This window comes from Malaclemys terrapin, chromosome 3 (assembly GCF_027887155.1).
Source record: "Malaclemys terrapin pileata isolate rMalTer1 chromosome 3, rMalTer1.hap1, whole genome shotgun sequence".
In the NCBI taxonomy this organism is placed as follows: Eukaryota; Metazoa; Chordata; order Testudines; family Emydidae; genus Malaclemys; species Malaclemys terrapin.
Genome location: NC_071507.1, coordinates 196,630,711 through 196,656,602, shown reverse-complemented (window position 1 = coordinate 196,656,602; position 25,892 = coordinate 196,630,711). Strand labels below are relative to the sequence as shown.

At 50.1% G+C, this 25,892-nt stretch overlaps 1 protein-coding gene across 1 annotated transcript; it reads left to right on the top strand.

Annotated features, from left to right (window-relative positions):
* Nucleotides 1-120: 120 nt before the first annotated feature.
* MCM3 (minichromosome maintenance complex component 3) lies at nt 121-21,106 on the top strand. The gene is made up of 17 exons (XM_054024220.1): nt 121-251; nt 2,592-2,704; nt 5,021-5,229; nt 5,558-5,688; nt 6,598-6,836; nt 7,357-7,465; nt 8,633-8,786; nt 8,885-9,016; nt 9,906-10,114; nt 10,740-10,914; nt 12,570-12,696; nt 13,526-13,676; nt 14,441-14,581; nt 15,284-15,381; nt 15,915-16,009; nt 17,072-17,147; nt 19,189-21,106. The coding sequence occupies exons 1-17, from the start codon at nt 171-173 to the stop codon at nt 19,385-19,387; spliced, it is 2,439 nt and encodes an 812-aa protein (XP_053880195.1). The 5' UTR covers nt 121-170; the 3' UTR covers nt 19,388-21,106.
* Nucleotides 21,107-25,892: the final 4,786 nt, after the last annotated feature.

Below are 25,892 nucleotides of genomic sequence, written 5' to 3'. Positions count from 1 at the left end.
TTGGCGCCAGGGGCGGAGCCAGCGCGAGAGTGAGTGCGGCGGACCCGATCTGCGCCCCTCCAGCCTCTGCCCCGCGGGTTCGCGCCCCCCCGTCCGGCGCTGAGCAGCGTCTGCCCCCCGGCCCCGAGCGCAGGGACCCCGGGCAGGGTCCGCTCCCCAGCGCAGGCAGCATGGCGGCCGCCCCGGTGGGGCTGGAGGACGCGGAGTTGCGGGAGGCGCAGCGCGACTACCTCGACTTCCTGGACGATGAGGTGAGGCTGGGGGGCGGCGGGGGGAATCCCCGAGCTCCCGGCCCTGCTGCGGGGAGAGGGAACCCCGAGTGTCGCTGCTCCAGGCTGGGCCAAGAGCGCCTCTAGCCGCTGCTGGGGAGGCTGTAGGGGGATGTGGGGGGCTGGAAAGGGAACCCGGGGGGGGCGAGGGGTGCTGGGGGGGAGCCGAGGGGGAGGCTGCAGGGGGGATGTGGGGGGCTGGAAAGGGAACCCGGGGGGGGCGAGGGGTGCTGGGGGGGAGCCGAGGGGGAGGCTGCAGGGGGGATGTGGGGGGCTGGAAAGGGGACTGGGGGGGGCGAGGGGTGCTGGGGGGGAGCCGAGGGGGAGGCTGCAGGGGGGATGTGGGGGGCTGGAAAGGGAACTGGGGGGGGCGAGCGGTGCTGGGGGGGAGCCGAGGGGGAGGCTGCAGGGGGGATGTGGGGGGCTGGAAAGGGAACTGGGGGGGGCGAGCGGTGCTGGGGGGGAGCCGAGGGGGAGGCTGCAGGGGGGATGTGGGGGGCTGGAAAGGGAACTGGGGGGGCGAGGGGTGCTGGGGGGAGCCAAGGGGGAGGCTGCAGGGGGGATGTGGGGGGCTGGAAAGGGGACTGGGGGGGGCGAGGGGTGCTGGGGGGAGCCGAGGGGGAGGCTGCAGGGGGGATGTGGGGGGCTGGAAAGGGAACTGGGGGGGCGAGCGGTGCTGGGGGGGAGCCGAGGGGGAGGCTGCAGGGGGTATGAGGGAGGCTGGAAAGGGAACCCGGGGGGGCGAGGGGTGCTGGGGGGGAGCCGAGGGGGAGGCTGCAGGGGGGATGAGGGAGGCTGGAAAGGGAACCCGGGGGGGCGAGGGGTGCTGGGGGGAGCCAAGGGGGAGGCTGCAGGGGGGATGTGGGGGGCTGGAAAGGGAACTGGGGGGGCGAGCGGTGATGGGGGGGAGCCGAGGGGGAGGCTGCAGGGGGGATGAGGGAGGCTGGAAAGGGAACCCGGGGAGGATGCTTGGATGTGTGGTATGAAGGAAAAGCGAAGGGATGTGCGTGGGGGAGGGGTGCCTAAGGGAGGGGGTGGTATGTAGGAAGGCCAAGGGGTGCTGAGGGAGCGGAGGGGGAAGCTGAAGAGTGGATGTGGGAGGGGAGAAGTGCTTGGGGGAAGGGGGCGGTATGGAGGAAGGCTGAGGGGGGCTTGGGGGAGAGGAGGGAGAGGCTGAAGAGGGGATGTGGGAAGGAAGGGGATGGTATGGAGGAAGGCTGGGGGGAAAGGAGGGGGAGGCTGAAGAGGGGATGTGGGGGTGTGTGCTTGGGGAGGAGGCGGTATGGAGGAAGGCTGAGGGGTGCTTGGGGGAGGGGGCGGTATGGAGGAAGGCTGAGGGGTGCTTGGGGGAGGGGGCGGTATGGAGGAAGGCTGAGGGGTGCTTGGGGGAGGGGGCGGTATGGAGGAAGGCTGAGGGGAGAGTAGGGGGAGGCTGAAGAGGGGATGTGGGGGTGTGTGCTTAGAGGAGGAGGCGGTATGGAGGAAGGCCGAGGGGTGCGGGGGGGGGAGAGGAGGGCTGTTCCTGGGTTTCCTGTTTCCTTCTCCAGCCCCACAGAGTGAGCTGTGGGTTCTTAGCTCCCCCCCCACCCTGCCCATTTCTCACCCTGGCCTCTATTGGGTGGAGATCCCTGCCCCCCATTACAAACTGCTCCTATGCTGCCATTCCCAGCTGGAGGAGACATTCTTGGGCTATCTCTGATTGAGTTAATGTGCTAAAAATAGATTGTAACTCTGGCTGTGGGAGGCAGGGCCGGCTCCAGCATTTCTGCTGCCCCAAGCCAAAAAAAAAAAAAAAAAAAAGCCGAGATCCGCGACGGGTCCTCCCCTCCTAGAGGGAGTGAGGGACCTGCTGCTCCCAAATTGCCGCAGGTGCCGCCCCTCTCCCTTGGCCGCCCCAAGCACCTGCTTGTTAGACTGGTGCCTGGAGCCGGCCCTGGTGGGAGGGTACTAGCCACCCCAAGTATGTTCCTGTGGTCTCAGACGGGTACATGCTTTGGGTGGTTAGCCCTTCCCACGGCTCACACTGGCATGGCTACGCTCTATATTTAGTGAGCCAGCTCCATCAGAGGTAGTGTGAGTATGTCTCCACAAGCTGGTAACTGCACCTCTAACTCAAAGTGCAGACACACCCCAGGGTGGGGAGGGGATTGAGAGTGCATCCGTCTATGTGGCCTTTCCTTGCAACAAAGATAATCTGGTGTCAATAACAGTTGTGGACTTTCTTAGCCACTAAAGACATTCCTCTGGAATCAAATCATAGGGGCTGCATCTCACTGGCTTCAACTTTGTAAAATGGAACTCTTTTCCCATGGTGTGTTGCAGGAGGATCAGGGGATTTACCAGAGCAAAGTCCGGGATGTGATCAGTGACAATCAGTATCGTCTGATTGTCAGCATCAATGACCTGCGGCGGAAGAATGAGAAGAGAGCCAACCGGTAAGAGTGGCCCCTGAAGGAACTGGATAAGAGTGGTTAACAGTATATTTCCCATTCAGCTGCTGCACAGCATGTAACCTTAATATACGGCACTATACCTATCTCATAGAACTGGAAGGGACCCCAAAAGGTCATTGAGTCCAGCCCCCTGCCTTCACTAGCAGGACAAAGTACTGATTTTGCCCCAGATCCCTAAGTGGTCCCCTCAAGGACTGAACTCACAACCTTGGATTTAGCAGGCCAATGCTCAAACCACTAAGCTATCCTTCCCCCTATAAATCTTCTGAATGTCCTTAGGTTTTGTGATGGCATGAGAGGAGAGCCATTACAGTTGTTGCCCTGTTGGCAAACTTTGTAGGCGGGCCAATGGGTTAAGCTATTACTTTCTCTCTAAAGCCCAGTCTGCACTAGAAAAGGTTTGTCTATGTACTTGTACCAGCAAACCCTCCTAATGTAGACGCAGCTTACACCGACATCTAAAGTGCTTTTGCCACTATACCTTATAGCGGGTCCCTGAGCAAAATATGTATCAGCCAAAGCACTTAAAATAGGCCATATTAAAATGGTGCCCTCCCCCCCCCCATTTTTTTCCCCCACACGAATAGACTGGGGGGGGAGGGGGGTTTAGTCTTTTTTTTTTTTTTTTTTTTTACAGAAGATTACTACCGTGCATTAAGCCTCTTGATGTAAAATCACAGGAGATGAGGCATAGGTAGCTTTTATCTTGATGTAGTTAGATGATGTCAACACTATATTCCCCACCAGGGTTTGACCTTGACTAGCTACATTGTGGTAGAAATTAGAGCCTTCACTCCAGTAGGATTTCATCACAAGAAAGCTAATGTGCTATAAAAATACACCTTTTTTGGGCAGTGAAGACAGATGCACCAGATCAGGATACAGATCAGGAGTGGGGCAGATTGGTGGAAACTTCCCCTGCTGAATCTGATGCCAGTGTTGTTCCTGTTCTGTCAATGAATGGGGGCCTTAACCAGATGCTGAGCATCAAAATCTTCTCATATCTAGGACACTTACGCAGGCGCCCTCTGGTTGCCCTAACAAATGCATTCAGGTTGACTGACTTTATGTAGTACCATGTACACCTCTACGCCGATATAACGCTGTCCTTGGGAGCCAAAAAATCTTACTGCGTTATAGGTGAAACTGTTATATCGAACTTGCTTTGATCTGCCGGAGTGCGCAGCCCCCCCCCGCGCGCACTGCTTTGCCGCATTATATCCGAATTCGTTATATCAGGGTTGAGGTGTATATGGACAGTCAGTGGAGTGAAGTGACTCTTCCTTAAGTATTAACTTCTAAAATGAGTAATAAATGCAGAACCCTTTAAGATCACTCTGAATTCCTCCTGCCAATCAAAATATAATAAGGCATTTCAATACACTTGAGGCTTCCCTACCAATATTTATAGAGGCCTCATAGTTAAAGGTTGATTTTTTTTTTTTTTTTTTTCTTCTTCTTGTGAGGTTCAGGCCCCTGAAATGCAAACTCCATTCTGTGTGTATTGGTTGGTGTGATTCTCCAGTGCATATTCTGCTGAGAATCTGTTATTGGATGGTACTGAAGGATGGAGTCTGCCTAGGCAGAGTCCAGTTTCCTATTCTAAAGGACATTCAATCTTTATGCAGTTGAAAACCTGGGACTTGCCTTCTCCCCGTGTAGCATTCTAGCTCCTATCCTATCTCATAGAGCTGGAAGGGACCCCGAAAGGTCATCGAGTCCAGCCCCCTGCCTTCACTAGCAGGACCAAGTGCTGATTTTGCCCCACATCCCTAAGTGGTCCCCTCAAGGATTGAACTCACAATCCTGGGTTTAGCAGGACAATGCTCAAACCACTGAGCTATCCTGCCCCCCACATGTGCATTTGTGATAAGACAGCCTGGTTGGTGAGATGTTTGCAGAAAGTGAATATAGGGGATGGGAACACTTTCAAAAGCACCCAAGTAATTTAGGAATCTAATGGGGTTTAGGGCCAGACTTGCACAAATATTTCAGCACCTACAGATAGGCACCTAGTGAGACTTTCAAAAGTGCCTTAGTCACTTTGGTTCCTAAATCCCATAGACTTGCAGTGGGGGGGGTTAGGTGCCTAACCTGCTTAGGGACTTCTTGACTGAAGTGAATTCTCATGTGGGTGGTGGGGAAACATCTGTTGGTGTTTGCCCAGCTCTGCTATTGATCTGTCAAGGCACTAGGAATTGCCACTGTGTGAAGGAAGGTTCTTCCTGCTGCGGATGTGCTGGCAAGGTCCGCTCTTAGCAGCTGAACTGACCAGAGTCCTGCTGCCCTTTGCTCCAGGCTCCTGAGCAATGCCTTCGAGGAGCTGGTCGCCTTTCAGCGCGCCCTGAAGGACTTTGTTGCCTCCATTGACGCCACGTACGCTAAGCAGTATGAGGAGTTCTACATCGGGCTCGAGGGCAGCTTTGGTTCCAAACACGTGACGCCCCGGACACTGACATCCTGTTTTCTGGGCTGCATGGTCTGCGTGGAGGGCATTGTCACAAAATGTGAGTACGGCCTGGGGGGCTGAGATGGGCCCTCTGAATGCACATGTGGGAACTTGAGAGTGATAACTATCTGTAGACACAAGAAGGGTGGGAAATGTCAGGGATGGTTAGGATGATCTAGAGTATAACTAGGTGTCATGGAGTGAAAGGTAGCTGAGAAGTTTAGGCTTCTTTTCAGGGAACCCGAGAGCTGTTACGCTGTGGGATGATCTCCCAATGGAACAGGTAGAAACCCCATTGCTGGAGACATGGTGAACAGGAGTAGGCAAGGTCTACAAGGTTTTTTTTCCCTCCTAACTTTCCTCCCATCAAACAAATCTAAATGCAGGCTCTCTGGTACGTCCAAAGATCGTCCGCAGTGTCCATTACTGCGCTGCTACCAAGAAGACCATTGAACGCCGATACACGGACATGACGACTCTTGAAGCTTTTCCATCCAGCTCTGTCTACCCCACTAAGGTGAGCAAATGGAGGCAGTTTTAAATGTTCGCCAGAGGCCCGGGGAGGGAAGTGACTTGCCCAAGGCCATATAGTAGGCCAATGGCAGAGCTGGGTATAGATTCCAGGTCTTCCGAGTCCCAGTCCAGTGGATCTCACTGCAGTCGTCTCATATAGCTATTGGGAGTGAGTTACCTCCCTCTGGCTTCATCTGTGGGGCATGCATGTTGATTAAACAGCAGTAATGTATAGGCTCTGCTGTGGCAGAGGTGCTGATGTATTTGGAGCCTCTCCTAGTGGCCAGTCGAATGCCCTCCCACGAAACAGACATCAGCATCGGCTAACACCTGTTTCAGTCCTGAAGGCAGCAGCATAAAGGAGGCAGCTTATGAATTGTTTTGTAGTCTGTGCTGGATTTGATGGAGTTCAAACCTAGGCTCCTGCTCAGATGGAAGCATCTGTTAATCAGACTGGACTGAGTGGTCTGTTAGGCAGAGTGATCACTCAGTCTTTGGAGAGCATAGTGGGTAATTGGGCTGTCAGTGACCAAATAACACTCTTCTCACCTGAAGGTCTTGCTCATGTAACTTCTCTTGCACAGGTGATCTGTGACTGCCTGTCTGGTGTAGCCAGCAGGCCTCTCCGTGACTGCTTAGTACACGCTAGTGCTTGGATAGGCCGAAGGGGCTCACGCTAGGTAGTACAGGCTGTGAGTCTGGGAGCTGGAGAGCCTGGGTGAGCCACAAGGTCTCTGTGTCTGGCAGCCTCCATAAAGAAGCCCCTTGCAGCACAGTCCTGTCTCACTGCTACCACAAGGGACACTCCAGCCTCCCTTCCCGCTGCCCTGTTTGGGTGACCCCATCTGCCCCCGGAGACTCCTTTGCCATGCTCCTGTGAATGAGGAGTCTCATTACTGTGTCACTCATCCAGGATGAAGAGAACAATCCCCTGGAAACGGAGTTTGGCCTCTCTGTCTACAAGGACCATCAAACCATCACCATCCAGGAGATGCCTGAGAAGGCCCCAGCTGGTCAGCTTCCTCGCTCTGTGGACATTGTTCTGGATGATGACCTGGTGGATAGGGTGAAGCCTGGGGACCGAATCCAGGTTGTTGGGACTTACCGCTGTCTGCCCGGGAAGAAGGGGGGCTACACATCAGGGACATTCAGGTGAGGGACACAGTATAATCACCTTCCCTTCATATTGCTGCTTTCATCCTGAAAGATCCCAGAATGCTCTGTAGCTTTTATAGGAGGATCACTTCACTTGCCACTGAGATGCAGCCAGCTCTGGGGTGGGATGTAATAGCTGTTGAGCAGCAGCACGGTGTTGTAATTAGGCCAGAACACTGGGTCAAACACCCTGAATCTTTTGGAAGGTCCCATTCTCTCTCTAGTGACTATGGATGGCCAGGACCAAAAAAACGATAGGGATATGGTACCGCAGACACAGATGAAGGGTAATGCAAGCCTTAAGAATGGTCTTATTGCTCAGTTAATTAAGTAGACACAATGGCATCAGGATACATCTTTTTCTGAGCTTTCCAGGGTCTCCAAGACTCAGCTTGAGGAGTTGACCCTTATGGAAGGACGCTGTGGATGATTGCTGTAATCTGTGGGTCCTTGGATAGTTGGGCTGTCTGCAGGGTTTTTGTGTTCTAGACTTGACCAAGCTCCCTTTCCTTTCCAGAACCATTTTGATCGCCTGCCATGTGAAGCAGATGAGCAAAGAAGTTCGGCCTCTCTACTCTGCCTCTGATGTAGCCAAGATCAAGAGATTTAGCAAAAGTCGCTCAAAGGTATTAAGCTTTATTTTCAAACACACCCCGTAGAAAATTGTATATTAGAGATGGGAACATGAACACTGGTCAGCTAACCCATTTCCATGGCACAAGGCAGGATTGCTCTGAATGTTTTCTAGTAGTTTGTCCATCTTTAAATGGCTCTAAAGATATAGCTTCCCCCACTTATCCTGTGTGGGGGTGGGGGCTCTTACTCGGTCATCCCAGTATCATTTGCTTAGTTTCTTCTCATCACTTAGGCCCAGCATAAACAATTCCCTTGCTTCATGTTGATGATCTTCAGTTACTAGTTCAGCATCCATCTGACCAGACATCTTTCTTGAGCGTGCGCTGATCAAACTGGAATCCAGTCATGTCTGCTCTGCGCAGAAGTCTTAGGTTTTCTCACCCTCAGACCCTCCCCTTCTTCTTAGCTGATCAAAGCTTGAGCATTGCCAAGACCCAAAGGATACAAAGTCAAATCCTGCACTTACCTATGAGAGAAACAAATCAGCCCTAATCCATACCATACCCTTCCTCCCTTACTGCAGAACCTGCAGGTCTTTTCTTAACCAGAGAGTGCCCTCAGACAGACCTCCCCTTCAGAACCTTGTCCTGGAGAGATTTCCCAGCCTGCCTTGCCCTTAAAGGGATCGCTGCTTTACCATGAGGGAGAGAACTTGAGCTATGGGCAGGAATGTTAAAGGAAGCTCAGAATCTTTTTCCCTTGTAAATAACACCAATGTACGGTCTGGCCCAATATTAACAAAAAAGAAAAAAACTCCTTTTTTTGTCTCGCAGAGGCACACCCAGGTTAAAATCATATTGTAAAAATTCTTCCCCTTAGGTCACTGCTGAAGGGATTTAAAACACCCTTTTTAAACTCTCAGTTGCTGTTTACCTTTTTTCTCAGCTGGTTGAGGTACAGTGGACTAGTCAAATCAGTGTCTCCCTTTCTAGTTCTCCTGACTTAGCCCTGTGCTGTCGGGGGCTCCTGTCCTGCCGGGGAATGTGCCTGACATGTAACAGTTGCCAATGAAAAGCCCCTTCCTTTCCTGTTGATTTTAAGCCCACTCGTTAGACTAGCAAAGCGTGAACTACCTGATCATGTCCCTTTAAGGGGAAGCCACTCTCGTTAGTTAGTTGGATTTTTTTATGTGATGCACCTCATTTCCTCTGCCTTAGGATGTCTTTGACCAGCTGTCGAGGTCTCTGGCCCCCAGTATCCACGGGCATGAGTATATCAAGAAGGCGATTCTCTGCATGCTGCTCGGAGGAGTGGAGAAGGTCCTGGAGAATGGGAGCCGCATCCGAGGAGACATCAACATCCTGCTGATAGGTAGGGCGGAGGGGAGCGGCATTGGGATGCTATGATGACGGGAGGGCAAAACCTGTGTGATGGGACGCTTCATAATCGCTTGGACTCATCCTTTCCAGGAGACCCTTCGGTCGCCAAGTCTCAGCTGCTGCGTTATGTGCTCTCCACAGCCCCCCGGGCCATCCCGACCACCGGCAGGGGCTCCTCCGGGGTTGGTCTGACTGCTGCCGTCACCACGGACCAAGAAACCGGTAAGGTTATCGTTGAAGCGCTCTGCTGGCAGAGGATGCTGGGAGGAAGGAAGTAAAGGGAATGGCTCTTTAAGATGTGAGGCTGCTGTAACATCTGTCAGCTATCACAGAACCATTAGTTGCTCTTGCTGGAAGCTTTTACATGATGGGAACCTCTTCTCCGATGCCAGAGCATTATTGGTGGATGTCTCCTGGGTTGCAGCTTCTTGCATCTTCTCATGCTGCATGTCTCTGAGCAGCGCCTGCACGGGCAGCTAGGTAGATGGCTCTCAGCTCTCCCATATCCTGTGTGGGATCCCAGTAGGCAGTAGGAGCTGGTTGTGCCATGTCCCTAAATCACTGCACAGATGTTCTTGGTCTTCCTGCTGCTGGAAATATCTGAGAGAGAACTAATGGTACTTAAAAAGAACAGGAGTATTTGTGGCACCTTAGAGACTAACAAATTTATTTGAGCATAAGCTTTCGTGGGATACAGCCCACTTCATCAGATGCACAGAATGGAATATATAGTAAGGAGATTATATAAAATCTCCTTACTATATGTATAGTGTATACTATTTGTATACACACATACAGAGTTCTTTGAATAGGATCTGGTTACTTTCCACCCAAGGTACCATCCCACACCCTGGTCCTGCCATCCCTGTCTATCTTAAAGATCTATCTCACTTGACTTTCCCTAGGTTATCCCCACCACTCTCCTTTCCGCTGTGGAGAGCTGTCTCTGAAGCCAGGATTTCACATACTCCTTAGGCACCTGAGCTTTTGTGGATTTGAACCCCAGATGCCAGGGACCTGTCAGATCTCTGCGAATTTCAGAGGGAAGGGGAGGGCTTGGGAATTGATGGCCCATACATAACCCTGGACTGCTCCTCACTCCACCCCCCAGGTGAACGCCGCTTGGAAGCGGGAGCCATGGTCCTGGCTGACCGGGGCGTGGTCTGCATTGATGAGTTCGACAAGATGTCTGACATCGACCGCACGGCCATTCATGAGGTGATGGAGCAGGGCCGCGTGACCATTGCCAAGGCAGGCATCCATGCCAGACTCAATGCCCGCTGCAGCGTGCTGGCTGCAGCCAATCCTGTCTACGGCAGGGTGAGTTGGGGCGAGCGCTGGGAGGGGGGCGAGGGCTCTCTCGGATCAGCTCTTCTCCTAGTAGCTACTGAGACCTGGAGGTGACCCGAACCACCTTCCAGGAGAGGATCATCTGTTGGATGGTAAAAACCCTTGATTCAAATAACAGGGTCCTGTGTAGGTCTCTGTGCAGCTGTGGATGCCAAAGGCATATCCTAATGTCCACACTGGGCCCAGACTCTGTCTTCACATCCCGTGCACCCCCATCTTGAAATCAATCAGCTGGAGACTCAACGTGGCCTCTAGCCCGTTCTCTGGAGCTCAGCCCAAGAGCTGTTAAACAGCAATTAAAGCAACACGTGGTTTTCAGCTCTGATCTGGAAAGCGCCTGTCTTGGGGTCAACTCTGGGGGAGGCAGAATGTAAAATGTACCAGCCCCCTTTGTAAATGGGGCAGCAATGCACGGTGGAGCGGGGTGTTGCTGCTGGATTTGGTTTCCTGGGGCAGTGTTCAGACCGGGATGGTGTGTTAGCACCTTCTTAAATCCTGTGATGGAGGGTTCGCCCAGCCCCTCGAAAAGCCACGATGTCCCAGCACTTCTGATAGTTTCAGGGTCTCCTATAACTCATCTCCTTGCTCTTTGCAGTACGATCAGTACAAAACTCCCATGGAGAACATCGGCCTTCAAGACTCCTTGCTGTCCCGATTCGATCTGCTCTTCATCGTCTTGGATCAAATGGACCCAGAGCATGACAGGGAGATCTCAGACCACGTCCTGCGAATGCACCGGTACCGAGGACCTGGCGAGCAGGATGGGGATGGTGAGTTCAGTCTTCTCTCTTCCCCCAACCCCCTTTCACCCTGACTCCCCAATCCTTTGTGAAAACATTGCTCAATGTGCAGTGGCAGTCAGAAAAGCTAACAATATCATGAATCATTAGGAAAGGGATAGATAATAAGACAGAAAATCATAATGCCACTATATAAATCCGTGGTATGGCCACGTCTTGAATACTGTGTGCAGTTCTGGTCGCTCCAGCTCAAAACAGATATATTAGAATTGGAGAAAGTACAGAGACAGGCAGCAAAAATGATTAGGGGTATGGAACAGCTTCCGGATGAGGAGAGGTTAAAAAGACTGGGATTTTTCAGCTTAGAAAAAAGACAACTAAGGGGTGATATGATAGAGGTGTATAAAATCATGACTGATGTGAAGAAAATGAATAAGGAAGTGTTTATCCTTTCACATAACACAGGAACCAATGGTCACCCAATATAATTATTAGGCAGCAGGTTTAAAACAAACACAAGGAAGTATTTTTTTCACACAACGCACAGTCAGCCTGCAGAACTCATTGCCAGGGGATGCTGTGAAGGCCAGAAGTATAACTGGGTTCAAAAAAGAGTTGGATATGTTCATGGAGGATAGGTCCATCCCTGATTATTAGCCAAGAAGGTCAAGGATGCAACCTCATGCTGAGTGTCCCTAGTCCTCTGACGGCCAGAAGCTGGGACTTGACAACAGGGGATGGATCACTTGATAACTGCCCTGTTCTGTTCATTCCCTGTGAAGCATCTGGCATTGGCCACTGTCCGAAGACAGGATACTGGGCTAGATGGACCTTTGGTCTGACCCAGACCTACTGACCGTGTTTCTTCTCCCTTGCCCAAGACCTTGGGATTCCCCCACCCCCTCCCATCCACAAATTCCTCCAGGCTTCATGTTGCACCAGCCATCTGGGGACCCATGGTCGGTCGGTTGGAAGCTTCTCTTCATTCCTGTGCCCTGAGGGGCTGGATTCTGATCTTCCACATTGCAGTGCATTGGCCATTAAGTAGTCTAGTTCTCGCCCTCCAGTAACTTGCTGCATGTCTGGTTATCTGAACAGTCATGGCAGTGTGGTGCAAGGGAGCCAGCAGCAGAATGAACAGCAGGCTGGGCTACCAGGAATGGCTGAGGTGTTTGACTCAGGCAGAGCCATACGAATCTCAAGGGCTTTCCTGCATTGTTCTGTGTCTTGGTTGATTTGGTGACAGGGTGAGCTCAGCTGAGTGATATACACAACTCCTGGGGGCTTCCCCTTTCCCAGAGTCTTAAATGAGAGGAAAATCCTATTAGATCTAGTCCATCCCTGGAGTAGGACCAGTGCAAGACTGTTGCCTGCAGCACATTCTCCACTGGAGTGTCCTGTCCAGTTGGGCGTTTCCTCCACTCCCCCTGGAAGATACTCAGATCTCGCAGGAAATCAGCTTTCCCTGATATTTGGCCTACAATTTCCTTTGTTCAGTTGCATCCCATTTTGCCTAGTTACACATGCCCCGTTACCACCCTAAACCTTGTCTCTCTTGCCTTGGTGCCAGCCAGCTGTAGAGGTTTCTGGGGTGATATCTGTGGTTTAGCCAAGCTACGTACTAGCCTCTTAAGGGTTCGGGCCTGGATGATGTGTAAATGCTGCTCTCTTAATTTGTCTCCCAGCCATGCCCCTGGGCAGCGCAATAGAGATCCTGGCTACGGATGATCCTAATGTGGTGCAGGAGGAGGACCAGGAGCTACAAGTGTATGAGAAACACGACAACCTTCTGCATGGTCCCAAGAGGCACAAGTGAGTGTGTCCCTGTCGGCCCCATCCCTGTAGCGATTCAGTCGCGAGCAGGCTGCCATGTTGCTCTCAATTTAGAGGGCTGAGCCTGGGGCCTGCCGCTCTGCTCCTGGCTTTTATCTTCAAGGAGGTTCACGGTACGACTGGTTGTAAACTGCTGGGGCTTTGGCACAACCGTCTAAGCTCCTTTGTGGGCTTGCCAAGTGAGTGGGAGAAACGTCGCCTGCAGCAGCAGTACCTTGCCTTTATATAGTGCCCTTTGTGTGGAAGGATCACTAGCCCACTACTGACAGGTGCCCAGCCCTGGGGTGGAACACGGCAGCCGTTCTGCACCTGGCCCATACCACAAATCTGTAAAAGGATCATGGAGAACATTGTATGTGGCTGAGCATCCCATGCACATGTACGTTCCATGTACAGCCCTGAGTGTTCCTGTTCTTTGTGTGTTGCTCATATTGGGGGTGGGGGCTTCCTTTTGGAAGGGAGTGGCACAGTCAGGGGCGGCTCTGTTTTTTGCTGCCCCAAGCACAGCAATCAGGCAGCCTTCAGCGGCATGCCTGCGGGTGGTCTGTTGGTCACGCGCATTAGGCGGCGTTTCTGTGGGTGATCTGCTGGTCCCGCGCCTTTGGCGTTCCCGCCGCCAAAGCCGTGGGACCGGCAGGCCTCCCGTAGGCATGCTGCCAAAGGCCGACCGGCATGCCAACCCCTGCAACTTGCCACCCCAGGCATGCGCTTGCTGTGTTGGTGCCTGGAGCTGCCCCTGGGCATGGTAAAAATGGAGTCTCCTGGTCCCGTTCCATAACTCGTGTATATGTTTGTGTGTCTCTGCCAGAGAGAAGATAGTTAGCATGGAGTTCATGAGAAAATACATCCACGTGGCCAAGATCATCAAGCCGGTGTTGACCCAAGAGTCAGCGAATTACATAGCGGAGGAGTACTCCCGCCTCCGCAGCCAGGACCAGATGAGCTCCGACATCGCCAGGGTGAGCAAATCTTTCCGGGGTTGGGGAGATGGGAGCAGACAAGGAAAGAGACCAGAATGGGTCAACTCCCTCCTTTTCCCATGGGCCAAGGAAACAGTCACGCATCCAGCCCTGAGATGTTCTCTCTGTGAGACGTCCACTGAGGGGGTGATGCTCCAGAGAGGTGAACTCCTCTCGTTCTCCCAGGCTTTTGCTAATAATTCTCTGGGGGGGGAAAATGTCGGCCTATTTCCCGTGCCCCAAAGTTGGCTTTCAAGCAGTATCTCTTCCATTGATTTGCAGTCTGGAGCCTGCTAGTGGCTTCCAGAGCAGCACATTTCCGATGCTGATTCCCCGAGATGGGGTGGGGGCAGAGGAGGAAATCGTATGCACTTAGTTTTACATGGTCCTTTCTCCAAAGATGCATGCTGAGCCTCAGGTGAAGGCTCACTCCCAGCCTAGTACGCTGGGATGCTACGGATCACGTGAGGCTATAGCCCACAGCATACCATATCCATAGTATTCCTGTTCCATGATTGGCACTGTCCCTGAACTCTTTGAGGGGCGTGTCTTCCATAGGCTTCCTTTGCATCCTAAGACATATGTAGACTTCAGCAAAGATGCACGTGACCAAGGCTTTGGGGGTGTGACCTTGCTTGATCTGTGCTGGGACTCCGGCTGCAGCTGTCCAGCATGGACCATAATAAATGTGTGGGCATTGCCGCAACATGGAGCCATTGTCTGATCCCTCAGTCGCTGGACTGTCTTCTGCTCTCCCCTCCCAGACCTCCCCTGTCACAGCCCGTACGCTGGAGACGCTGATCAGACTTTCCACGGCCCACGCGAAAGCCAGGATGAACAAAACAATTGACCTGCAGGACGCGGAAGCTGCTGTAGAGCTGGTGCAGTTCGCCTACTTCAAAAAGGTGAGAGTGTAGGCAGGGTGCCTGCAGGTCATGGGAACCATCCAGGGCTCCGGGTGCCAAAGGGTTAAATTAAAGAGGCAAACCCCCTGTTGGAACTTCCAGAATCTGGCTCTCAGCTGTGGAGCTGGCCGTTGGTGGAGTCCAGGCTGAGTGTTGGGGTTTGGCAGCTGCAGCACAGGGTTGGAGACTCCCTGCTGCGAGCCACCTTCCAAGACACCAGCTGTGATAGGCTCCTCGCTGCGTGATCTAGGAAGCAAGCAACTGCGGCTGCTCTTGGCAGTCTTAGTCTGGGAGGGGTTCGGAGCTTTGCTCTTTTTCGTGGCAAGTTGACTTAATCCTGTGTCCTGGTGCTTGGAGACTGCAGCAGGAGGTTCCATAGGAGTAAGTATTGTAGTCATTTTGGAATACTGGGTGTCAGGACTCCTGGGTTCTATTTCCGGTTATGCTGCTGACTGTGGGCTGCTGAATCCACCTCTGTGCATGTTTCCCTGTGTGAAACGGGCATGATTAGCTACATCTTGGGGTGCTGAGGCTTAATTAAGATACACAACTCTCTGAGATCTCCACTGCTCCGTAAAATACCTTCTGTTCCCAGACCACTGCTGTGACTTCTCTGTTGGAGACTCAGCATGTATCAAACGCCTGAGGGGTTGACTCCCCCGTTAATCTGCTTGGCTTGGGTTGTTTGGCTCCCTTTTGCAGGTGCTGGAGAAAGAAAAGAAACGCAAGAAGCAGGCAGAGGATGATACAGAGACTGAAGAGGAAGAGGAACCAGAGGGTGGCGAGAGAAGGAAAAAGAGGTGTGTTGGGGAGGGCTGGAGATGCATGTTGGGAGGGAGCACTAGCTGGGACTGGCCAAACCAACTGGGTGGGAGAGACTGTGAAATTGACCAGCCACATCTGTGTGCAGAAACAACCCCAGGAATGGATTTTCTTGGGGAGGTCAGACTGCATTTAACAAAGCTAACTCCCTAGAGGCTGTTGGCTAGAGGGTATTTCACCAGCTGGCTCTAGGCTTGGAACCTCTGTCTGGGACTTGAGGGCAGAGGGGAAAGCTTTAGAAAATGTCATGTCTTTTGGGGGGGTGGAAATCTGAATCTGTTTATAAACTTCCAAATGCTTTGGCCAGCCTCAGGGCTGCGCCTCGTTTGTTACCAGAACCAGCCCAGGTGTCTTCAGTGTTTGAAGACATGCACTGAGTTCACTAGCAATCTGCAGGTGGCCTAGCTATATCCCCTCCCCGGGGTTAGAGGTGTGAAGTGCCTCCCTTGTGGCATTGGAGGCTGTTGCCTAGAGTGGTGAGGAGTGGCAGTAACCTTCTGTTGCTCTGCAGGAGGAAGAAGGCACGCCCTGGGGATCAGGAAGCCAAGGAGGGGGAGTCTTATGACCCCTATGACTTCAGTGACACAGAAGAGGAAATGCCAGAAGGTGAGTAGTTTTCTTTCCCTCTCTTGCTGGATCCTGTGTGCACAAGGGGCTGTATGTTGCTGTCTCCTGCCTGATGATGATGGAGAAGGGCACTGGTGCTGGACTTGGGCATGCCATGGAAGAGTCCCCTGGATGGCATGCTGTATTTCAAGCTGCACGCAGACACAGCTTTCTGGGCAACAAATGAACTGAGCTTCTCTCACACACTGGAAGTTGGGAGCGAGACACCTTGGGTGATCAGCTCCAACCCCTGGGGCCAGTGCAGGATTGTTTCCTACAGCCTCTGTCCAGTTGTTGTAGAAAGTGGGCTTCCACCACTTTGCTTGGGAGACTGGTCCAGGATATTGCAGCCCTTGCTGTTAGCAAAAGTTTACCATTGTCAGTACACGTTGTTGTTGCACTCTAAATTCACGTTGTGCTTTACAAGGGCCCACTGTCAAGGGGCTGTTGTTTTTAGGCACCGTCCAACCATGGATGAACACCCTGCACCCATCTCAAAGAGTGTGCATAGGGCAAGTCTTCCTGGGAAGGAGATCTCTTGGGCTGTGGAACAGTTTCTTGGCCATGATGGGCATCTGAGTGCTAGAGACCTCTGAAATCCAAACCGAGTACCAGGGTGGTATGTCATAGGGGAGCAATGCTGTGTCATCGTCATGTTCCCATTTCCCCAAATGTCTAAACGCCACCACTACAGAAATCAGATACGGCTATTTCAGATATCACCAGTGTGTACCAACGGCATTATTCCTTGCATGGATTTTGTGAGAGTGGCTATTAATTACTATAGTAGCATCCCAGGGTCCCGGTGTGCTAGACACTGAATTAACAGCAAGACTAATTAGCCACTATAAAACTACATGGAAGGAATAATATCCTTGCTCTGGAAAGAAGTTAGCAGCAGCCACGCTCTACAAGATGCTGTACAGATCCAGGCTAAAAGATGGTAGTAATCTCCTGGTTGCTGCAGCATATGCTACTATATCTTGTGTGCACGCAGGCATTGGGGGGGATGACGTGTAGCTCCGATTTGCCAGCTGTCTCATCTTCGCTTTCTGCTTCCAGTCCAGGCACATACCCCAAAGACCCCTGAACCTGCGGAGACTGGAGGGAGCAAAAAGACCGAGTTGGCTGACTCAAGGTGAGTGGTGGGCTAAAGAAGCCCTGGGGAGTTATGTCATTGGATCTCAAAGGGGTCAGCTCTGTGGCTTAGCATCAAATAAACTCTTATCCAGAAACCAAGATGGAAATCCTGGGGGATTCACCACTCTTCCTTTTAAATAAAATACTGATTGATGGTCACAAAACAGGTGTAGTCCGATCAGGCGCAGTGTGAGTTGACCCACCGTGTGTGGCCTCTCTCCCTGCTTGGGGGAAAAAGAGGTATAGTCCAGACCTTCCCCTTCCTGCTGAGTGTGTATAGAAAGGCTGCCTTTGATGAGGATACTTAACTAGCCCCCTGAATCACTTCAGATAGCATCTGGATGGTAGCAATCCTGGTCATTACTGGCTTGGGTGGCTTTGAGCCAGTCCCCTGTAGGGTAACAGGTTCTTTGCCCTGCTAGCAATATATTGAGTCTTTCTTGTGAGGTGGGTGCGGTAGGGGCTTACATTGCAGACAGAAATTAGGATAATGTACTCCATCTTCATGGGATTTAACTCCAGCTGGGGGAGAAGACTGGGTGTTGGAAGACTTCTATCCCTTAGAGTAAGAGAATAAGGAGACCAGCTCTGGACTTGCAAGTCTCACCTGAGCCTGTGGTTCCAAGTGCCAGGGAAATGCGTGTGCTCCAGTGGTATCTTGCGCTCAGATACACCCAGAGTGCAGTGTTTTTTCTGGGCACTAAGTCTGCCTGAGGTGGAAGTTAATTACTATATTATGCATCCATAGCCCCATCTTGGCTTAAATCTCCTTAAGCCTTATAAACTCAGCAGGGTCGGGCTAGAGCAGTATTTGAATGGGAAACCTCTGGTGAATTCACAGGAAGTGGTATGGGTGACCCAGTGAGCACCTCTGATTAAGTGCCAAGCCCTTGCCCCACATGGTGCTAAGCGGGGGGACTGTGTTGTTTGACGTGCTTGCTGCCACTTAGGGCAGATGTAGGATATGGTCAGGGCTTCTGGTCACATGGCACTCTGTGACGGTTCGGTGTCTGTAACCCCTGTGTTCTCAGGTCTCCAGCCCTCCCGTGTCTCTGGGCAGGGTCCCACGTCCCACTCCCTTCTAACTGGTGGCAGCCCAGCTCCTTGCCTTACACTGTGATAGCTCCAGCCAGCCAGTCTGCCTTAAGGCCAGCACCTGGGCTTTGCATTGTCTCCAAAGACTGTTACAGGTCACGACCCAGCTCTTCCAAAGCAAAGTACTTTTATTCTTTGAGTAAAAGCATTACAGAGAAAACATATCGAATGTCAGGTCATACATGGTTACTAACCCAGTCAGAATTCACCTGTCTCCCACATGGGGAGTCTGATAGGCCAACGTCCTTTCCAACCCTTCCATGAGAGTTGTCACTGTCTGTTTGCTGAAGCCTTGGGTCTGTTTATGTATCCCACGTTCTTTCTTGCTTGGGCTTTGGCAAACCCAGTTTGAACAAAACCACCCCAGAAGAGGGTCCTTCTCTGGGGAAGTTTTACAGTCTTAGTGACTTGACTTAATCACCCCACTGTTTTTAGTTCTTGATGGAGCTGTGGTGACCTTTCCCCCGTGGAGTAGAACACAATCCTGCATAAACCATTCATACATTTAATATGGCATGGGGTTGCAATAGCTGTCACAAGATTTAGGGGACTTTAACTCCTATGAGCTGACCAGATTCCGAATTGGGTAAAATACCACCTGCAGTTCAGTTGGAGTATTATTTGCTTCCTGTCCTGAACAGCATTTCCGGGTCAGGTGCGGGAATTCTATCTAGTTTGTAAAGCACTTTGAAATCCTGCTGCTTGGAAGGCACTCTGTCAGATAGCAGTTACCATTGACCCTGACTCACGTGGCTGGCAGGTAAGGCACTAAGGTGATAAGCCTCCTTAAAAATTCCCAAGATAGGTTGCAAGTGCTAGAGTCCTCAATCTTTGGTCTCGTGCTGGGAGCTGACTCTCTCTCTGGGGAAGAACTAATGGCTGGGAATGAAGAATGATTTGAGTCTAGCTTCTGGTTCTAATTGCCTTTCCTCCTGCTTGGCTAGGCTGAAAGCTTTCAAGGCTGGCCTCTTGGAGGTGTTCAGAGCTGCCCATGCGCAGTCTGTGGGTCTGAAGAGCCTGATGGAGTCCATCAACCGGGACAACCCTGACCCCTTCTCGGCAGCTGAAGTCAAGGTGGCATTGGAGCGCATGCAAGACGATAACCAGATCATGATGTCTGATGACATTATTTTCTTAATCTGAGCTTCGGGGTGGGAGATGCCAAATTCTCATGAATTGGCATTGGAAACTCTTCTCCTCTGAGTCCTCAGACCCATCCTGAATGCTTTACTTGGCAGAACTGAACTTTCTGCCACTTGTAGCCCAAGCTGGAATTGGCGAACTCTGCAGCTGTACTGCCTCCATGGAGCTTGAGAAGGAATAAAGAAGCTGGTTCTTGAAGGCCTGGGGATCCAAAGTCTGTTTTGGTTAGTTTGATTCCAAAACCATTGGAATGTTTTTGGTTTTGAGTAGCAAAAAGCCCTTGCGTACAAATTACTTGTCTTCTAAATGTGCTTTAGGTGAGTCTCAGCTGTATGCAACTGCTAATGAGCTTCATTCAGGACACAATAGTTGAGATTGATTTGGGATTTTTATCTCTGTGTGGAGAGCTCAGGATACAAGTTCTTGCTATACACTTTCACATAGCACAGATTTCTCATTCCGAAGTGGTCCTTTTAAACCCCACTTCCATTTTTTAAATGTTTGCCTAAAGTGTTACTTTTACTTTTTACAGTGGCAATGCACAAATTCACCATTTGGTGGCGACAGTTTTATAAATTCTCATACTTTACAGTTTTTAAATGGGATATTAATATGCACTTAGGAAAATGACCGTCAAAATGACATTGGGTTCCATAATCTCTAGTGATTCAAGACCTGAATCTGCTTAGTTTACGAGTCAAGATAATTTGTCCTTTTTCCTGAATACTTATGCTGCAAACTCAACCTGAGCTGTGATATTCGGACCATTTTGAACAATGATTCTGCAATGGATCTTAATTGACACTCCCAGGAGTAGGCAGGTTTGACTTGGCAGATGTGATTCAAAGGCTCTTCTTGCTATGCAATGTTAGACTTGGTAGTAGGTGAGGGAAGCCAAGGATGAATGAATCTCACAGCCCTATCTGGAATTTCAAAGCCAGATTGGTGACAGGGTTTGGAAAGGTTACCAAGTTGGTAACATGTTTCAATACCAACTAGGGTTCTACATATCAAGGCATTTAAGGCTGCAGAGTTTCTAAGGGATACATGTGATTCCAGATCTGTCCAGAGTTCTCATCCACATCAATAACAGTTATGCCTTTAGAATGAGTAGAACAAGACACATGATACATTGAAAGCCATGCCTAATACTGGAAACAAAGTAAAGGTTCCGTAAATTGTTTTAGGTGCTTTTGAGCCTAGGTCCCATTCATTTTCAAAGGGATTTAAGCACCAAGTCCCTCTGAAAGTTAACAAGACTCAGGCACTTATGAAAACTTTACCCAGCGACTCCATAAGCACTGTCAGCTGAATTAGTGCTTGCTTCTATCACTGCTCTCCAGGGACAAGCAGAGAAGGATGTAAAGTGTTACGAACTCCCTTTTGGCCAGTGATTTGTAAGACTGAAGATTTGGGCTTCTGTATTATATGGTGTAATAGGCTTATACACAAAGAGATGATTATCTATTCCTAGAAAGCTCCAAAACCATATGCCCAGAATTATGCCTAGCAGTGTTGGTGCAAGGTTTATCAGAATTGTATTAGTAACTCTCTCTGTAAAGGGCTCTCAGCAGGAGTGGCTTTTGAAAGTGGTCCTTGGTATTTCACTCTCTGTACAGCTGATACTGCTTTTTTCCTTTGTCTAACTGTTGTCTTAGCCTTGTGTTCAGTGGATGCCACAATACTTATCCAAATAATAAAATGTCAAGGTCGTGTCTCTCCAGTGGTGTGCCTTACGATGCGGATATTCTGTGGGGTTGGACTCTGCTCAGCAGAGGGCATGTAACTTGGCTGTGTTTGGAAGCTCTGCACCCAACACGCTAGCTTCTGCACACACGGACAGACCCTTTTTCTTGAGGGGTGGCTTAGAAAGTGGTGCTTCATGGGCTTTCAAAGCAGATGTGCTTGCAGCAGGGGCTTGTCAGCTTTTGCACTGATGCCAATGAGATCAGCAACTATTAAATGTTTTGGGATGGGTATATTTTAGGCACAGTGCCTAACTACAAATAACTATTGAGACGGCTTCACTTAGAGATGGCTCCTCTAGGCTCAAAAGTGTTACTCTGTCCAATCCCTTTTGAAAACTGACTAACAAAGCACTACGTATGGCATTTGGTACATGAATGACACTATATTATGCCTTATGGGAGTAGTTCAGTTGTTCTCTGTGGGCCAGATTCAGTCAGCCTTATGCTAGCTAGTACCTTTAATTGGTATTTATTTAGATTTAAACAATAGGTTAAAATAAAGCCCACAGGAAAAGTTCTAGGCTCCTGACACAGCAAATATATTGGTAACAAACAACAGCGAGCTAGCAGCATTAATCCATCATAAACAGTAACAAATAAAATCAGACCAAACATCTGGGCAAAGGGAAAGCCTGTTTGCTGGGATCTTTGCCATTAACTTCAGTGAGGTCAGGATCTCACCCAGCTGGTAGAGCTGACCAAGTGCTATGTTCAAATTCATTCAAATTCCAAATGATTGTTCTATTTGTGCTCCTAGTATTGTGCAAATGAATACTAGGGGCATTGTCATGTTCAGGGGTGCATCCAAACTGGTGGAGTTGTCACCTCTTACCCTGTACCACATAAGTGCCTTAAAACTTTGCTACAATAGCTCTGTGCTTGGGATGCCTGCCGTCAACAACAAGCATGCATTTTATGTCTTTGTTGGGCAGCCCTGGTCTCACACTTTGTATCCAGGAGGTTGCCTGCAATACCACAGACTTCCACTGGTCTCCACCAGACCTTGGTTAACAACTTGGCAAGGTGACTCCAAAGCATGCACCATCCTGAATTTTCCCAAAACTCTGTGCTCTGCAAGCAAAGCCCACTCCTGGACCATTTAGAGAGAGATTAAGGTTTGTTTGTTCCTTGAAAGAGACAAAAGCATATCACAGTTTATTAATGTAAACGGGAGAAACACCCTTTCCCTGAGTTGGTTTATTGTAAAAATAAAACAAGTTTATTAAGAAAAGGACATAGGTTAAGTGGTGCCAAGTACAAGAAATAAAAGTAGAGACGGTTACAAGCAAGTAGATGGCATTTTCACTTTTAACAGTCTAAACCGTAATCTAGCAACCTACAGGCTTTGTTCAACATTTCTTACCAATCTTTCTTCTTTCCAGCCATGTCTGACTTTCCCTCAGTCAGGACTTTCCACAGAAGTACAAGCTGCTGGCTTCTCTTGTTTTTCTAGGTGAAAGATCTTGCCGCAGTAGGTTCTCCTCTTATATTCAGTTCTCAGAGACTTCAACTCCTCCTTGGTTGAAGGACACATCTTTCTCAACTTGCATGAGGTATGGCCCCTTGTCTGTCCAGTGATAGATGCCAAGATGGCTTCTCCTCTCCCCTTATCTCTTGCCAAGCTCACTGGTTTGTCCCTAGCTCAGGATGACCTCATGCTGTTCTTCCTTTCCTATGAACTTCACATCTCCCTGGTGATTTCTATGTAAATAAGACTTCCATTGCTTTTGATCACGCCTTCCTTATTTTAATTGCCAACAGGTAGATAGCTGCCTTCCCTCCTGTCTCGGAGGGAACCGGTTTCTCCCTGTGTTTGATCAGACTTGAAAGCATAATATCATTAAGTATCTATATTTCCTCACAGTGTTAATACAGACATTTCACAATGATATTAATCACCAGTGTGTCATTAGCTTTAAAAGAACTTACTTGATACACTTTTAAATACAGTAGTATTGTATACAATCATTTGATTCAATTACTTATCTTTTGAGGTTCAGACCCCCTGTCATTATAGGCCAGTAAACCTTTGAAAAGTAAAACCCAGACCAAGGCTATAGCCACACTACAGTTTGTCAGCAGAACTTGTGTCGCAGTAGGGGTGTGAATAAATCACACCCCTGAGCAACACCAGTTACACCGACATACCGCTGTCCACACCAGTGCTTATGTTGACAGGAGTGCTTCTTCTGCTGATGTAGCTTCTGCCGCTTGCAGAGGTGATTTCATTATGCCGCTAGGAGAGCTCTCTCCTGTCGGCATAGAGCATCTTCACCAGACACGCTGCAGCAGCGCAGCTGGAGTGCTGAACATGTAAACATGTCCCAAGTTTCTCTGTCCGGCTGGGGTATAGTCTCTTCCCCCACTTGTTAGCTTTGTTTACCTGATCAGTAAATAGACTTTCATTGTCTCTGCCTGAAGACTAGGTTGGTCAGAAAAGCAAATACACATTCTGTTGTCTACGGCAGACAGGGCTTGTGCATTGCTTGCCAAAGACATTTTTAGAATATACCTAGCACATATTTATAAGTCTTTGTACACACCCGCTGCATACATCATGCAAGAATATTAATGATCAGTGAGTTATTAATTTTCCAAGGAACATCTTACGTGCCACCTTTTAGACACAGATTATGACAAGTGCGTGAGATGTAGTGAGTTTGTTGGGCCTGATAAGAGCTGCTGATAAAGTGGTGAACCACACATATGCCTCTGTCACAGGCACAAATAGAACAGTCATTCGGCATTTGAAGGCAATACTTGCTCAGTTCCAATTTCCAGGGTGAAATCCTGGCCTCACTGACATTGACAGCAGAGGTGATTTTAGTGGGGCAGGGATTGTGTCTGCTTTTGGTTTTCTTTGAGACATCTTTGCTTACTGAACTGTCACCCAGATGTTTGCTACTGCTCACCATGCAGAGCCAATAGAGACAGGAGAGAGGCTGCAGATTGTGCTGCTGGCAGTCAGGAAATATCTTTGATGAAGGGAGCAAACTAGAGCCAGGTGTCACTGAGCGAGAGAGAATGTGGAATCCTACCAGGTAGGTCTGGACTCGTGTGTGTGGCTATTGGTGGAACTGATTCCCAGTTAACTCAGGTTAACTAACATAACGGTAACTGCCACCCCAGAGGCGGCATTTGGATGGGGGTGGGTGGGCACATTTGAAAGGTTCTGATGGGGTGGGGGGTCTGCAAAGCAGGCAGCATTGGGACTCCAGCATCAGGGAAGGAGAAGCAGCCCCACGTAGCAAGGGGAGCTCAGCCAGGTGCCCTGTTGCTTCCTCCTCCCCTCACTGATGGACCCACGGTGAGTGCTGCCATCGGGGGCGTTGCTGCTTTTTTGCTCTAGGTTTCCCAGTGAGAGGCATCCCAAGAAATCTGGGGGGGCACATGACCTCACAAGCACCCTCCCCCCCATGTGTCACCTCTGCTGCAGATGTTTGTTCCAGAATGCAAATATCTGTGGTTTATCCCAGGACTCAGCCTCGGGTAAAGTACAAACATTTGTGATGTGTCTCTGTGAGAATTTACAATAGCTGATAAATCTGAGTTAGAACAGAACTATAACCTCTAATCTAGACAGACCCATAGTGTCACTAATCACTGCTCCTCTGACTGTAAATTCATGTTAACCATTAAACAGATGCCTGCAGTTTCCTAGACGCAGCTGTACAGACTGATGAGTGGCTGATCTCCAGTATCTCATATTGCTTACCATTGCATGCCAGAGAAAAGGAACTCATTTTGAGTCTTGGGTATGCAGTTGTATGGAGACCCTTTGCTGTATTGTACGCTGGCTGCTATTTTGAGGGGAGGGGGACCCATTCTCAATCTGCCAGACATTCTTCGTCTAGCCTGCAGTCTGATGGGTTTAGACCAGAGGTCTGTACAGGGGTTGTCAGTGATTCAGAGTCAGCAGATGTGGGCTTAATTGCTGATTGACAGCAAGACAGGACTGGAGTCAGTATTTGGTGTAAAATCCTGGGGGTGGGACTTCGGAAGATAAATCAGCAGAGAAGGGCGCACTTCTCTCTCTTTCAGGGCTCGTAGTATTTGAGAATGGTGCCACATTCGCGGTGCTGCAGATTGACATACGCGGTCTCCAGCACAGGCACCGCTTTCCCCGCACTGTTCTCTATCAGCGTCTCAAGGGCCCTGTCTGCATCCTTTCCATTATTCTCTGCTGAGACTGCCAGCAAGTGGCCGGCAGTGGCAGTGACTTTGCTGAGGTGGACACTGATCCAGTAGAAACTGAGAGACCACACCATCCCCAACTGACTTCATCTAAGCCAAAGAGCCTGATGGTCCCTGTCAGCCTGGACTACATTCACACCAGAGACCCAGATATCTCCATAAACCATTTATTCCCCCTTTTGCCCATGCTCACTCTTAATCCAGATCACAAAGGCAAGGGATTGCCAGACTGTTGCTGAGAGCTGTTAAATGGTCTTGCTACAACAGCTGTAGAAAAGGCTGCTCGTCTAGCAACGGAACAGAGGGATAGTAGAAAATTGTGCTTCTGTGAATGCCCTTAGATTATGTCTACGCTGCAGATTTCTGCCAGCTTAGCTATGCTAGTCTGATATCTGACCAACAGAGTTTTCTGTCCAAAAGCCCCTAGCATAGAGGCAGTCGTACCACCAAAATCACACTTTGACCAAGGCAGCTTGTTTTGCTCATGGTGGTGGTGGAATAAGCTATACTGGTAAAGGCACAGCCAGTATAACTCTTTCCACATTAGGAGTGCTAGTGTAGTA